This window comes from Mercenaria mercenaria, chromosome 11, assembly GCF_021730395.1.
Source record: "Mercenaria mercenaria strain notata chromosome 11, MADL_Memer_1, whole genome shotgun sequence".
Taxonomy (NCBI): domain Eukaryota; kingdom Metazoa; phylum Mollusca; class Bivalvia; order Venerida; family Veneridae; genus Mercenaria; species Mercenaria mercenaria.
The window spans coordinates 27,996,119-28,013,083 of record NC_069371.1 but is presented as its reverse complement, the minus strand read 5'-3'; the positions used below and the strand labels follow the sequence as shown (position 1 = coordinate 28,013,083).

At 33.6% G+C, this 16,965-nt stretch overlaps 1 protein-coding gene across 1 annotated transcript in view; it reads left to right on the top strand.

Annotated features, from left to right (window-relative positions):
* LOC128547074 (cell migration-inducing and hyaluronan-binding protein-like) overlaps positions 1-12,391 on the top strand; it is a 50,558-nt gene extending 38,167 nt beyond the window's left edge. The window contains exons 16-25 of the mRNA XM_053518797.1: positions 761-868; positions 1,736-1,919; positions 2,814-3,032; positions 5,783-5,994; positions 6,760-6,936; positions 7,141-7,306; positions 7,780-7,839; positions 9,766-9,868; positions 10,568-10,678; positions 12,280-12,391. Of these exons, the coding sequence (XP_053374772.1) occupies positions 761-868; positions 1,736-1,919; positions 2,814-3,032; positions 5,783-5,994; positions 6,760-6,936; positions 7,141-7,306; positions 7,780-7,839; positions 9,766-9,868; positions 10,568-10,678; positions 12,280-12,284 (1,345 nt within the window). The 3' untranslated portion in view covers positions 12,285-12,391. The remainder of the gene's footprint in view (positions 1-760; positions 869-1,735; positions 1,920-2,813; positions 3,033-5,782; positions 5,995-6,759; positions 6,937-7,140; positions 7,307-7,779; positions 7,840-9,765; positions 9,869-10,567; positions 10,679-12,279) is intronic.
* The last annotated feature ends 4,574 nt before the right edge of the window (positions 12,392-16,965 follow it).

Genomic DNA, 16,965 nt, shown 5'->3' with positions numbered 1-16,965 from the left:
AAATTATTTATGTGAGGAAGTTACCGAACTAGCTTTCTAAAGGTCAATGATTTGCCTGATATAATGTCTTCAGAAATAGTTGGAGACTTCATCCACTATCAAAACTTGGAAAATTTGCTTTATGATCTCAAGTTTTTTTGGAGTGACACTAGAAATACAAAAAAAAAACAACAGAACTCTTGGTTGATAAATGCTGATTTCTGTGTATTAAGTCCTAAAAATAAAACGAGTAGATTTTCTCCCATTACAGGACAACTTTGTAATCAAGGTTGAAAAACTCTGAATCGGCGGACGCATATTTTATATGTAGATGTTATATACAATACTAAAAATATCACTTTTTAAGATATGCCAGCTGATGTGTGTGAAGCTTTGGGATACCCGTCGCCTAAAGCGTTATTTTAATTGCAAACCTGTTACAAGTACTGTCGTGTGTTTATGCACCCCTTAAATTTCTAAAGTGCGTGTACACACACCCAGAGTAGTTCTAATATAAAACAACACCCTAGTGATAATGTTTAATTACAGAGCCGTATCATCTCGCCCTACAGAAGCAACTAAGTTCATATGTTTGTACTTCACTTTGCATCTTTAAAATTCGCTGTAGAATTATTCTTGTCGGAGAATAAAATGTATCCAGTATGATTTTTTACAGTTGAAATATGTGCCATTTATTCACCTCTCGCTTAATCTTCTCGGGGATAACCCCTTTTGTCAAATTACAGATTTTGGCCTTTAAAAAAATTATCAATGTTTTCAGCGAAAAGCTACTAGACCATGCAGGGACACTGAGCGAGTCAGTTATCATTGGTGATAGCGAAAATATAGGAGAACCGACTCCAGGGTATAATAGAAGCGTAGTTAATCCGTAAGTTCTTACTTTGTATGAAGTATATGAAAGAAAATATTGAACTAATTACACGTTCAAATGATTCTATCCTTTAAAATGATTGGACGGCCATATTTGACATTTAGTGGATAAGACCGTTTTAACATTGATGTAAAACTTGATTTGTCTAAAATCATTTGCACAAAGCTTGGATCTTCTTTTCTTTTCTAGAAATGTATGATTTGTCTGTATACCTGGATACTACACGTAATTCTATAACTTACCTACCTCCTGTTCACCTACATAAGATGCTAGTTGTATCAGGTTAATAAGCCAGTAGGATAACAACATTGGAAAGGCTATCTTTTTCATTGTTTTTCTGATTTAGTATTACCCGATACTAGTCACAGATGATGTTATTCATTTACTATGCATTTTATTGACATACCGAATGCTTCTGGTGACCATTTTAAGAAAACACTTGAAATGTACCGAAACAGAATAATGACATTTACTTTGTATATTAAACATTTCAAATGTGTCTCAAAGAAAGCAAAAAAGTATTAATTTTATAAATTTCATTTCAATGCACAAAGATAAAACATTTAGATTTTTCCTTATACATTTTTGAAAAAAGAAAGCCTATGTTCATCAGGAAAAGCTATGTTTAGAGCGCTGCCACCTACACAATACTCCACATTGAAACACGAATTCAGGCAGGGAAGCACACGAAATTATATTGTCAATATAATTAATAAGCAAACTTGACACTGCCCCATGTAACTGGCTCGTAGAAGTTCGATATCTATCTTTAATAGCAGTACCGGGGAAATCTCTGCCTTTGATAATAAACAGAATGTACGTTGTTTTACCTTATAATATAAATTTATCATTATTTTAATCCAGGGACCTGCCCCACAGTGGAGTATCAATTTGGAGAGGACCAAATCGGTACTATAATATTTGGTTTGACGGATTCAGGACAGACAACAATTTTGACAATGCTGCTATTATGAAGAAGAGAGGGGATCGCTACTTCTTCTCAGTCACGAACTCGTTCAAAAACATATTATTCGCATATGATGACGCGGTAAGGCAATTCAATGATTACAGTTACAAATCGAGGGGAGAGAAGGAGCGGGGGAAGATTAAGAGCACGTGAAAAATAATTGGCGGCGTCTTTTGCTATCGCCTTTCAATTTTTGAAGAGTTTACTATTCCAGACGACTTTATCAAATATAATGCTATCGTGAAAATGTAAAATACTTTGGCAATGGTACATTCATATATATGTTATACACAAAGTTGAATTATTTTAACGTTTATTGTGTTTTTTTTTTACATTTTTCATGCTGTTGGTTGGTGTACTTAAGAGGTACAGACAGCAAACCTTTATACACCAGGAAAAAAATTCTAGTCTCTATGAATATTATTAGATTCGTCTATATCAAGGATGTACTGAAACGAATTGATATATATACTTCTGGGATGTATTTTTTTTCAAGAACTTCTCACGTACGCGCACAGGTGTATAAGAACATTTTATCATTATGTTGCGATACCCCCGCGAAAGGCTAGCGCACGTGGTTATAATTTAACTTTTAGTTTGAACATATTTTTCTCATACATATATGTTTGAAGTTGTATTTTCTCATAAACATATGTTTGAACATATATTTTCTCGTTCATCTCATACATCTATGTGAGAGCGCATATATATCATGGATCTCTAAAAATGTTGCAATTATACCTAAAATAGCAGTTCATTGAATAATAGTTTACCCGCCCGTTTAGCTCAGTAGGGAGAGAGCCAATCTACAGATCGCGAGGTCGCGAGTTCGATCTCCGGACGGGGCGTATGTTCTCCGTAACGATTTGATAAAAGACATTGTGTCTGAAATTATCAAAGGGAAGCATGACCCTTGAGTCAGGATCATTAACCCTAAACTTTCAATGTTCTTAATGAATATCTATATCCCCATAGGAAGGTGGAAACTACGCCATGTCAGGCATCAAGACCGATCCTGGTTGGGAGAAACAGAGAGATGGTGAGATAGGTGCGGGTTTCACCTGGTACCAGAATACAACGAATGGAGTAGAGAGATGGTACGTGGTAAAACCCGACGGTTTCTCAGCGGCAGGTGCAGATTGTCGCCTAAGACAAAACTGGAGAATGGCGATGTGCAAAACCAAATATGGAAATGTGAGTTAAAAATGACTATAATTTTCAGTTTAGCAAAATGAGAGAGAACTGTATTAAACTTCAAGGTTTAAGTTGATTTCTATTTATATTTTTTTCGATATACTTTGTACTTGTCAATGTGTCTTGATAAATACTAACAATTTGCGTAAAGCATTCATACAGATTTATCAGGAAAATATGTAGAACATTGATGTGCAAAAACCTGATATGAAACTATAATTCTGGAATAACATTCGAATGACTTCGTGGTGCTATATATATTTGAATGTTCACTCGTAAAACTGTATTCATACATAGAAAATTTATCCATACAGTAAGCCACGTTTTGGATTATAAACGAAGAATAAAAAACGTTACAGTTTAACAGATACTTTAGGTGAAAATCCATGTAAACTGTGCGTGTGAAACGAAACTTGTATTTCACCTATACCTTATAGTATTTAAAACAAATCTATCATATTACTTGTAATAGGTACGTAAAACTTTGGACAGCTACGTTAAGATTTACTTTGGCCGTTCGTTCCGCCCCTGTCTTTTCTTGTCCCGTCCTATCTACAGATATCATTTTGAAACATACAATAGGTTTCAGACTCATAGGTCAAGTTCATTACCAGGTTCTATATCTAAGACATCTGTACTGACAACATTGTGTCAAAAATGGCTATGTACCTTTTATAGTTATGAAATGTGTTGATACGTGTGACTTTAACTTCGAACAAACCTTTAAGATAATAAATTAAATAAATGTTAATGTATATATAAAAACTAAATGGTAAAAGTAGATTCCCTTTATCAAGAACATTTTATACTATTAAAGGTATTATAGTAGGGATGGAGAAAAATGCGGAGGGTAAGTAAAAATGGTAAATGTGGAGATCTGGAGATATGTTCATGTGGAAGGGTTCACTGAACCATCAGTCATGAAAAAGGCGTACGGTTCCAAGTTGTGGTAATTTTCTAGCACTAAGCAAGAAAACAACAATGAGAGATAGGTAAACTAGATTGTAGAACGAGATTTGAGGCTATTGAGCGTGCGCATCACAAAACCTGTCAAAAGACAAAATGAAAAATCAGATATTATGTCCATAGGAGGATTAAATTGCCCAAATATGACAGCTGGAGTATTTGAACCACCCAGTCCGAAACATTTACACTGAAATATTGAAAACGGTACCTATCATACAACGTTAAGGTCGCGCTGAAAGTTATGAATATATTCAATAACTTTTATTTCGGTTACGTTTAAATTGGATATTTAGAAACACTTTAAGTCCTGCTTGGCACCATGTAACCTATACTGTGTCGGTTTGCTTTAAACTCAGATTCAGCTTAACATTATGTAAACGTTATATATACCTTTGGGTTATATATACCTTTGGGTTCATATAAAAAGTCGACTTAGAATGACCCGACACTCTTTTCTTTAAATGTCTCCATGTTTATCATGTAGATTCCTACTTATTCTTCCCATTTATAATGTTTACCACAATTACATTCAATCAATAACAGGGACTTTAAATTAACCTGGTATCATAGAATGTGTCATAGATTAACTGAAATGCAAAATACATGTGAGCCGTGCCATGAGAAAATCAACATAGTGGGTTTGCGACCAGCATGGATCCAGACCAGCCTGCGCATCCGCGCAGTCTGGTCAGGCTCCATGCTGTTCGCTTTTAAAGCCTATTGGAATTGGAGAAACTGTTAGCGAACAGCATGGATCCTGACCAGACTGCGCGGATGCGCAGGCTAGTCTGGATCCATGCTGGTCGCAAAGCCACTATGTTGGTTTTCTCATGGCACGGCTCATGTAATCAGTAGTTTTTCCTAAAAAATAAAGTTATCCGCCTTTTATACTTAATGGAAAAGTAGCATGCAACCAAGCGAAACAATAGCAGATGTAGCTTGACTGGGTCTGCTTCTGAGAGGTAATGGAATCTCTTCCCATAGCATCTTCTTAACTTAGTCTATTTGACGTCATACATTCAATCCCAAATGTCAAGATAATATGTTAACACTTTGTCAAAAAAACGGAGAGTTGTTTTTTTTTTATTATAAAACAAAATATTTGATGGCATGATTTAAAAGGAGAAGGAGCAAATCATAAAGAACAAATGTTTTGTTAACCTTAATAAGAACGACTTAGATATACGAATAATTTATGCAATTATGTAATGTAGAATATAAGTGTAGTTAAAAGTACACTTGTGGAACCCGTATTTATGTACATGACATTAATAATTACAACTTCAAAGCCCCTTGCTTATGGTCCAGCGTTTTGGGAGCATTTTTTTGTAAAATAATTTCGAGGGCTTAATGCGAATCTCGTCTGTCTATTTCTATATAAACTTAGACTAGTTTCGCGTTGAGCCCTCGATTTGCAGTTTAAGACAGACTGACTTATAAGGTAAGCTAAATTATAAGATACATATAAGATAGACTTACTTGTGAAATAGGCGGATTCTTAACATATACCGCTTTGGATTCAATGTGGCTATATTTTCTGGTCCTTTTGGATTATGAAGAATATTCTATTTTACTATACTAAGTTCTACTGAGCTGATGGAAGGGTACGAGAGGGATATTGCATATTCCATTATCTCTCACGAACAGATTCAGTCAAGACGGGTCAATATTGTGTTGCTTTGTTGCGTTCTTGGCTTCCGAAGACCAACGAAAGAGAGAAATCAATGCTCTGTCTTTTGATTTAAATACGTATAAACTAATAAATTTTTCTTTTGTTTTCTTAGTGGAGAATAAGCCACCCAGGCCCTGGAGCGTTCTTCCTGCAGAAATCATTTGGTATTTTTGTTCGTGATAAATACCCTGGCGCCCAGCTTACACTTGATCTGGAGAAAAGTGCAGGACCACCAGTTGTACTAAATGGGACAGAAACGTACACGTTTCATGTAACTGGCAAGGTTCCGGAGTTTATAAAATTTTCAGCTGAGGGAATAGAAAAGTAAGTTTTTTTCCATGGTTATAAATCTAATGACGGAGACAGAACTAAAAAATCATAGGATTAGAAATTTCTGAAAATACTAGTAGAATGACAAAGTTTGTCTCCATATATGAGCTTATAGTTGAGTGTCTATTATTACCATATTTATATGTTCAAGCTCCGAAAAGTAATATTGTATTGTTACATGTTAAAAAAAGTCGGAACAAGGGTCGAAAATATTTCTCCGAATGTTCCCGATTACTCAGAACAATTAAAGGTTTATTTTAATGTTTCGTGTAAATTTCTTTCTACTTTCTTTTTGCATTTATATTATTATTGAGACTCGTAACACTTTCTAATTGCTAATATCTCGATATGAGTAGCTTTTATGTTACATACGCTAACACATGATGAATATAAGTAAAACTTGCTAAATTTGTGTTTAAAAGTAGCTTTGTGCTACATACCCGTTCTCAGTTTTACTATAATAATAAGAATACAGTATCTATCATTTATTTTATTAGAGTTTTGCATTAGCAATAAACACATTGTTTTATTATATCTACTGACGGTATACATTATGTATCTTATAGAGCTAATTCTTTACCAAGTATTCATAGTGAATAACCGTATACGTTTATAATATGAATAGATATATCAAGAAAGATTATCATTGAAAATGGTAACATTGGTAACGGACAGGATGTTAGTAGTACAATATTTCATTCACTGGCAGGTTATTTTTATGACAATAATAATCATTATGCTGGTTTAATTCTACTCAAGGGGTGAAACACTACGTATCGGCGTCTGCATACCACCTGGTGTGACATGGGATATTAAAAGCAATTTTCCATTCGCACTGAATAAAAGTCAATTCACCGAAGTAGACTCACTAGCTGAACTTGATAAGAGGGACTCAAACTTGGACGGAAAGAAGTTTTACTATAACACAACTACTGGGTAATATAACTCTTATTTGTGTCACTATAATTATGTCTACATTGTATTCAAATTTTCTATTTTTGTCACCTCAGTTTGATTTTGTTTTATCATAATAAGAGAGTAGGTTTATCAATGTTTAGATAGTTTTATATTATGATTGTAATTATCATGTATTTTATTGATCTTCTCGTGTATGTCTGTTTATTGTATACCACTTGCCAGAATGTTGTACTACAAGTACCTTGGTGTTAAAGATCGAAAACCAGACGAAAGATACGAATGTGCAGATGACAGCTGTCCTGTAATCCAAGTGGATTTCTCTGGAAACCGTACCGGAAATGCTGACTGTAGGGAAAAAGTATATGGCTCAAGGCTGAACGACCATCCGGTAGAGTTATAAAATCACCGTTAACACATATTTTTGTCATATACTTTCATGTAAACATTTTTGTTTCCTTATGGTTAAATGTTAACAAAATTGAAACATGCAGGCGAATTTCAAATAAGAATTACGACTGTCGTCAACTCAATGCAGTTGTGCAGAAAAAAATATACACGTAAAATCTAGTTTTTATATACTTAAAAAAGGTTTTCGCTGGTTGTCACTGATATCGCCAATGTCAGTAAAATATCTAACCTGAAGCGTCTTACTGAGTTGGTAATAAAAAGATATTCTTTTAACTTTTCGTTTATTTGCAGCTTTGTAATTTATCATCCTTACCTGCACTATGGGTAGACTGTTGCTTTTGTCAGTTTATGGTATGATTTGAAATGCCATAAAAGTGTTATATTGCGTTTGTGAGGGTGCGATTTCCTGCCTCTGAAGAGGAACTATGTTTCAAGTATCGTTTTCATTTACAGCCTGTACTACCCAAGATCACGGAAACCTTCAAGGCAAGCGGTGGCGCATCTCCGCCTGAAGTAGGTACTCTACACTTGTCTGTGGTTTGTCAGTTTTACGGAATTGACCTTTTATCAGCGCTATTTTGTAATATTAGATCATGGCCCGAATTATGAGTGAGGACTTACATGGAAGTAACCGGTCTAAACTCCCTATTGGTGTTTGGCGACAGACCGTTCTAAGGCGGTTCTCGCTGTGTTCGTTGACGTTGTTTATTCTTATATGAAAATGCTGTTCTTATCCATTTCCTTGGGTGTTTAACAGGAATTATAACGCGCGTTAACAGAGAACGCATTACGACCCCAGTACAGATAATTTAAAAGGAAATGACAACTAAAATATTATCAGAGCTTAGAATGAAATAGAAGGGGAAATTTTCACATAAGTGCCGTAAGTGCCGTATCAGTAGGGTTATGAGGTAAACAAATACTAATTGGTGAATTTACACACTAGACACATATCATTTTGTGTTCAATATATAGAGAAGGTACCTGCCCAAATAAATCAAAGGGGGACAACTCTGAATTGATCAATAAACTGAAGCCAACATTAAACATTGATCAAAAGTGAAAGAAAAATCAGATAGGTCCTTTTTCAAACAATTTATCGGGCAGACAAAATATGACCTACATTTGTTTAACTCCCTTTGTATTCAATATACAATACGCACGCTTTTCTCATGACTTACACTGACAGTTATTTTGTAAGTTGTAGTGAGGCCCTGACAGAAAGTTTAGTAATGCATGAAGATTATATAGAAGAATGCATACATTCCTTTGAAGAAAATTAACGACATTAAGAAACGTTATTAAGTTTTGATCTTTTAGCCAAAGTTGTTTATTTATTGTTCTCATTGGTGATACATTGGTTTACACAACATTTATATATCAAAATGTAAAATGTATATATCCAACAAAGAGAAATAACAAAACAAGTTAAATTGGTAACACAAAAATTCATTGTCGTCAAATATAATTACAATGTTTTAAGGTAGTGGTTGTAATAACTACATGTTAAGGTAGCTGACAGGTAATGACTCTATGTAATGTACTTTAAGCAACTCTCAATTTAAACATTCTCTGGAGGGAACTAGCACGATCATTTGCTTTCCTTGAAAAACGAATAAATGCTGAAAAAGCATATGGAGATTACTCTATTTGATGATTTTCGTTACAGGTCAACTACCCTAAACAAACTAAAAGGGGTTTTATTTATTGTTGAAAACAAAGTAATCAGATAATTTCAGATATCAACATGAATTTAAAACTTATACTGTTTACACAACTTGAAAAAAAAGGTTTTTGTTGGGGCCTCTCATTTACAAATATATCAACAATTATCACCTGAATTGAGTGCATTCATGAGTGGAAAATATTGATGGTAAAATGGTGTAGGGGTTTGTTTACAATATAAAATCTTTAATAACTTCTTTAAGGTACATTTTTGATGTGGTTTTGGTAAGCTTATAATAAAGAACATGTTATTCTCTTTCACTCAGAATTTTTTCAAGGGTTTTAGACTCTTGGCTAGTCTTGGAATTTGACTTTATTAAAAGACAAAAGGAAGTTCAGTATAGGCTCTTTCAAAATGTTGAAAGTAGAGTAAACTTACATTATACTCTATTGAATTTATTTAGCTGTGGGAGCTTTTGATATAGACTATAACTGGGGAAGTCCTAAAATCTTTGAAAAACAGTCAATACAAGAGTTGTCCATTTTGCTTCAGATATTTTGAGAAAGTCATTTTTTAGATATCAAATATTTTTATTTTTGACACGGAGAAGAGGAAAACCATAAATATATTTAGAAAATTGGTGCACTTAGCTATCATTTCATTCTGAAAAAAACCTATAAAGATGAATTTGAATTTTTTAGGTACCCTCTCTACAATATACGGTAATGGAATATAAATCGATAGGTGAAATATCACTTTTGTATGCAATATAGGGATATGGGGCAGGCGTTCAAAGACCATTTACTAGCCGCAAACGTGTGAACGGAAGATATACTGCTTGGTCGGAATGGTCGGTATGCACGAAAACGTGTGGCGGTAAGTTATCGTTTCACATTACACTTTTATATAAGTGATGTTATTTCAGTATGGTATGCCTTAAATACGCACAATATAGATACGATACTACACCTTGCATGTAAACAGGTAGCAGTAAGCGATTAAAGTGATATAATATACGTATTGCATGCAATTAAGTGATGTAATTTACGTATCACATGCAATAAACATACAATGTAGATATTACACTGTTCGAGCCATAAAACGACTTGGAGATTTAAAGGAACAGTCATGCAGATAAACTGCAAAACGTCAGTGCACCGATAGCAATTAATATCATTAATAAAGGATATCGCATCTGATTAACCATTTCCGTTTAGTCTGATTTTGTATGCGAATGATGAATGAAATTATAACTCAATTTCTTCAATACTAGTATTTTTATCAATTTTCAATAGCGTAAATAATTGTTGTTTTTTTTTTACTTATGATATTGACTTAGAAAGTGATTTCATAGATAAAACTTTCTGAAACATATGTATCACTTTAAACTTGTTTTATTGTAATTTGTAATTAATATTTTTTTCTAAATGTTAAATATCCAAATTACAATTAAAATGAAGGCCTGCATAAAAAATCCTCAGTGCAAACAAGCAAGTTATTTTATTTATTTCCTTTGATACTGAACACAACGCCAGTATAATTCAATATAAAGCAATAAGAGTTTTGCATTAACAGGTGGTGTCCAGTATAAGACTCGCGAATGCAGTAACCCAATGCCGGAAGGAGGTGGGGGAGGATGTCGATACCCTCACATAAAATCTAGAGACTGCCAAATCCAAACCTGTGGTAAATTATACTTTTATAGTTATAGCGAAATAAGATAATAAAGGCGTTCGTTTTTCATATTTTTCAAATATAACGAGATAACTACCTTAAGTTATTTTAGCATGGCTTCGGTTAATACTAGGATGTACGTTAAAAGGAAGTAACTGACGAGTATTACAGGAATGTCTTCGTACCAAATTTTAGAAAATTACTTACCAAAAGGGTTCTCACTCTGGATTCTCCATTCATAGATTTGTATTCTGTCTAGCGATTTTGACACCTGAAAAGTATAAATCTCTACATTGACAGACATGATAAGAACAAATATTTATAGATGGTAAAACATTCATTTATGTTGGAATGTGACTAGGTATTGCCAATAAATTGCTCTTTAAGTTGGTTGTTTCTGAAGTTTTGAAATTTATGGAACACACAGCTCAATAATTGAAAAAGTGGCTGTTACTTCATTGTTTTTTGTTTTTGTTTTGGACAAAAACAAGCGTTTGGACACTATTTTTCTAAAATAGATTATTTCCTCTATAGTAGCTACGGTCGGAACATAGTTGTTTTCTGAGGGCAAGTTCAAAATTTAAACGAATGTGAAAAACGTTCAAATCGGAAATATAAGAAATCATTTGTTGTAATTTCCTTTTTGACTTTTTTCTGAGTTTAAATATTCGAAATTGAAACTTTATCAGAAAATGCTTTGCAAGGGTTATACATGTATAAAACACAGAATAAAATCTAGATATCGGGCCTATGATACAATTCTAAATCTCCATAGGGTTTACTCTTATCATATAAGAACGGAAATCCACTGGAGTGTGAAACATGGGCAAACGTCCTTGGTTATTCCCGCTACTTAAGGTTTATCTTTAAAACATTTTGGGAGCAGCATGTAAATTAATTTCAAATTCCGGCATTGCAATTAACATACATACATTCCATTTGTATTTTCTATCGTTTCGCACAAAATCCATTTCTGTCAAACTCTTTTCTTATGTACTTTGTTTCATAATAGCATAAAAATGCGGTTCCTGTCACTTTTCGCGTGTGCTTATCAGATGTGAAAATGTATTAACGAGAGATTCTCGCGCTCACGCGTTGTTAAATCTCTTTTTTAAATATGCGCGTTCTGCGACAAAGCGTGAATGATAACGGCCCCAAAATGGATAACTGGAAATGGCATCAACGAGAAAAAACAAGGCAGACATTCCCGCGCATTTCAAGAAAAGTTAATTACTTTGAGGGACAATGTATTCATTTATTATTTTTAATCCGTTTAATGCTTGAATAGCGTTAGCACATGTGCATTTTGTGTTATACATCTTCAGAATCCCTTGGGAATCTTTGGTGACCGAGCCCGGTAGGATTCTGCAGTTGTCAAAACACGAAAAAAAAAGAAACAAATATGCGTTATCCCTACATAAAACGAATTGCTGCGACAAACTTGTGAATGATAGAATTTAAGAAATATTTTCCTAAAACGATGTCCAGTAAACACCAGTAAAATCTGCGTAAGTATGTAAGTTTAACAATAACCAGTATGAACTATTGTTTGAAAACAACGTAATGCTTTCATGTTCATGTTTAAAAGCAACATTGAATTTTTTAAATTGCAGGCTAGTAAAGGCGACGATGATTCCCTACTTCGAGTGAGACAACAAGCTGTTTAATAATGACATATTTTATGGAAATATCAAAGTAATAAATAAACATGTATTCTAGCATTGACATGTGTGTTTAGTTATTTTCGTAGATGATATAAACTTATATGAGAGGATAATCAGCAAGTGATCACAAATTTTCAAGATAAGGAGTTATCGTTACTGTTTACCTATCCTACAATCACTATTTGTAAAATAATTTTAGACACTTTAACACTAAAATGATAAGCTTACCATAAAGCAGTTTCACCTGCGTGCTGATTTCCACAAAATGTCCGCCAAGGAGAGCATGTGTGATTAGATATCCTGTTATTCTGCTCCAAATAATGCCCCATACTGTAAACTTAGTTAATGGAGTGAAAGAGGTTACTGGTTATAAGTGTACGCTGTTTACACAGTTTGTTCCAATGGAAATAACAATAGCATGTCAAATGTAATTCAATGAAATCTTGACAAAACTGTTCAATACAAGACTACATAGCATAATATTCAACAATAGGAAATTGTGCATACTGTTTGGATTTTCTTATATTATTGTTTGTCCTCTGTATAACAAAATTTCATACAATCTCGTCTTTTTCTTGCCTTCAAAGAATGTAAGACTTCATGAAAACTACATTTATAGTCCATAAAGGTAAAGGTGTGAATCAGAAGTTATTGTGAAAAAATATATGTAACACAATATTAATTTGTCATGCGTTGGATGTGGAAGGAGTTAATATTTCTACTTGATATAAACTAACACTCAGAGGAAATATCCAGATACAAAATTAGCATATTAGGACAAGTGTCTATGAGCAGCGTAGGCACAAACGACAATAAATGCCCTATCTACTATTCCACTTGGGTAGCAAATGGCAAAGAAGAAATGTAACTAATTAGTGGAATGTGAAAATAAAAGTAAAACCCACCCGATGAATCGATGATACACGTACCAGTAACGTAATTAATCCTAAATCTCAAAACAACACGTAACATATGCAACAAGTAATACAGTACCATGTTTGAAACTTGAAGGCAACACCTTTTCATAAAAAGATTAACGACTTGTAAAACGTACTCACTTTCATTTGTCATACTTATGATTTGAGCTTGTACCATATTGAATAGGGTGTTACAAAGCAAGCTTTAAGTTTTACCTAAATTCTGTTCCAAAGAAATTTTTGTACGGCATTCTACTGGTTTAAGATTCAGTTTTGATACGCAAGAGTATAAGATCCGGTAGTTTGTCATTACAACTTCTATGCAGACTGAATCAACCAACAAAATCGCAAAACTAGCATAAAGATAAAAACTGAAACAATTTAAGAAGTGACATAGCACAGACTGCTTTCAGTAAAATCACATAAATCAAAATATCAACAAGCAGTGAATAATTCAAAGAAAGCAGCTGCTCATACTGTTCCCTACATTTAATTATGGATATGCGTACATGTATACAGGTAAATAGCCATTAGTACACATTAGCATAAGCATATGGAGAGGTCTGAAGCAGACACAAACATACACACAAACGAATTCACTGGTACCAAATCTCAGTTTTAACAACTACCATATTTCACAAAGAAGTTAGTTTGTTTTTAGTGAAGGTTAAATCAAAACACAGAAGCGTAAAAACAAAAACAACCCAAAAAGAGACACATTTGGACAAATGTATTGAAAACGCAATATACTAAATACGTATTGTATTTGTCATCTGGCACATACGGTATACATAAAACCCCAAAGGTAAGGAAATTAACGTTCCGTATAATTATTTTATTATCTATGTGCCACTAAAATTCAAGATCCTCAGTGAGCAACAAGGTGTCCTATTTGCATTTACCTGGTCTTATTTTATATCTAAACAACACATTATTTCCACACTCTATGTATGATGTGGCTTGAGAATGAACTGCGGCAAGTCGCATTTTAAGGTGAAATTCTATTATAAGGTTTTTGAAGCAGTGAAGATATGAAAATACGTTACCAGAATACTATGTATATCATACAAGCCCTTATAAAAGCTAAATCGGTGTGACTCATCAGCCAAAAAGTTCGTAAACAAGCTATTGGTGTGTTACCTAACCCCAACTCCAACCAGCAAAGCTATGTAGGTGTTACTATCATAACGACAAGTCGTTAAACAAACCTATCTAGTATTACCATCCAATCATGAAGTCCAGAAGACCGTTAAGTCAGCACACAAGGTATCTAGACAATAAACTCGCAACGTAAAAGGCTGGATGTTACACACCAACTTTTAAATCCATAAACACTGCTTATTGATATTAACATTCCCTCGTCAAGTTCATAATGAAACTAGTTTCTCTAACACCGTAATATATATTTACGTGGACAAAAAAAATAGTTGGTATTGTTACATCTAAGGGTGACAATTGTTTCTTACTTAAGATACTAAAGGAAACAGAAAAAACAGCTATTATCTATAACAAAGTTTATTGCGAAAAATAGCTATTTAGATACCTTAATAAAATAAATCTTCTCTCTTAAAATAAAAGTTTAAATACAAAATCAATTAAATATTAAATGTCAAAAATAGTAATATTTTGTTGTTAAGAAATACAATATGATCTAACTTTAGCTTCTGCCATGTCCTCATACAGCTTCTTATTTAAAGCATCATGACTGTAAAGTCCAGAATAACCCAGACTTTAAAAAAGTGTAAAAAACCCTATTATATAACCTTCTAGAAATCCGTAGTCTAAAAACAAGTTATTGACATACATGATGTCTCAAAGCTATAGCAGTGACAAGTGAGTTCTCAATACAAAATAACATAATGTAATGAAGTAAAACATAAGGGGACGACATGCACATAACAGTTTAACCGTTTCACCGTCAAGTCCATAAACAAAACTACTCAGGCGTTATCTCCTACTATAAAGTAAATGATGACTAAAGCTATTTGGATGTTACCTATCAATCATCAAGTCCGAAAATAATGCTTTTTTTAGTGTTCTTATTCAACCGACAAGTCAATAAACAATGTTTATTGAGTGTTACCATTTCACCATCAAGTCCATAAACAATGTTATTTTAATGTAACCATTTCACAGTCAAGTCCATAAACAAAACTAATTATGTGTTACCATTGATTCGTCAATCCATAAGCAATAATATTTTTTAAATTCAATCAGTAGAAGGTAAGGGTATATTTCTCGGAAGCACAGAACCCCACAAACAAAGCAAAACAGGCACGTATGTTTGAAATAGGCCCACAACAAAAAGAAACTTTAATGGAAAAATATAATAGACGGGTTTATTCAGAAATCTAACAAGTACATATTTTTTTAATTTTTCAAGTCAATAAACAATGCTTATTAAGTCTTACGATTCTATAGTAAAGTTCATGAAAAATGCTTTTGTTAGTGTTACTACTCCATCGTTAAGGTTTCGATGGAGGCCTTGAGAAACAAAAATCAAACAACACCAAATCATAGAAAGAAAGAGTTGTTTGACATGAAAATTGAACAGCATGTAAAACATGTATATTACTTTAAGAAACAAGTGTCAGTATACTGATATAAACATTGAATTCCGGAAAAGGGCTGCCTAAAGGGGCTCCACTTCCGGACAGTTAAACGCCTTTAAAAACTCACCATTTTCAAAGAACTGTTACACATGTTTGTTTTGATGCATTTGCAATAGCGTGCGAGTGGTGAAATTTCACGTAACAAGGTGGAACATAGTTTTCAGCAATTGTTTATCTTTTTTTCTTTACAAATGGCATTCATTTTCAAAGGGAGACAACTTTTTCTCAAAGTTTACTTAAAATAATCGGAAAAAGTTGTTTCCCTTTGAAAATGAATGTCATTTGTACTTAAAATAATCGGGAACAGTTGTCTCCCTTTGAAAATGAATGCCATTTGTAAAGAAATAAAGATAAACAATTGCTGAAAACTATGTTCCACCTTGTTATGCGAAATTTCACCACTCGCACGCTATTGCAAATGCATCAAAACGAACATGTGTAACTGTTCTTTGAAAATGGTGAGTTTTTAAAGGCGTTTAACTGTCCGGAAGTGGAGCCCCTTTAGGCAGCCCTTTTCCGGAATTCAATGTTTATATCAGTATACTGACACTTGTTTCGTAAAGTAATATACATGTTTTACATGCTGTTCAATTTTCATGTCAAACAACTCTTTCTTTCTATGATTTGGTGTTGTTTGATTTTTGTTTCTCAAGGCCTCCATCGAAACCTTAAGTACTAAACAATGCCTTTTTACTGTTATCATTCACACGGCAAGTACATAAATATTCAACAAATAATCAAGGCCTTCGAGCAGTTTGTCTTCTGATTTATTACGGTTCAGACTGGTTAAATACTGAAGCATCTCAGCAATGAACCATGGTAAATTAGATGATAAACCACAAGATTGTTTTCATTCTTACATGCTCATTAAAATAATTAAAAAGTTATTATGCTAGAATTTTTTTACCCGAGAAGTGATGAATCGTACGTCATACGGTAAATTGACGTGATAATAGACGTCAAAATGTTCTCATACCGGTTCGCGCGTCAATCGTTGTTTATCTCAGAGTATTTAGAGCTCGGTCGTCTTCTTTGTCCAATTGAAAATCATGTCGAGCCATGTTAGAATGATGTTTAAATGTTACCATTCAACCGTGAAGATCATA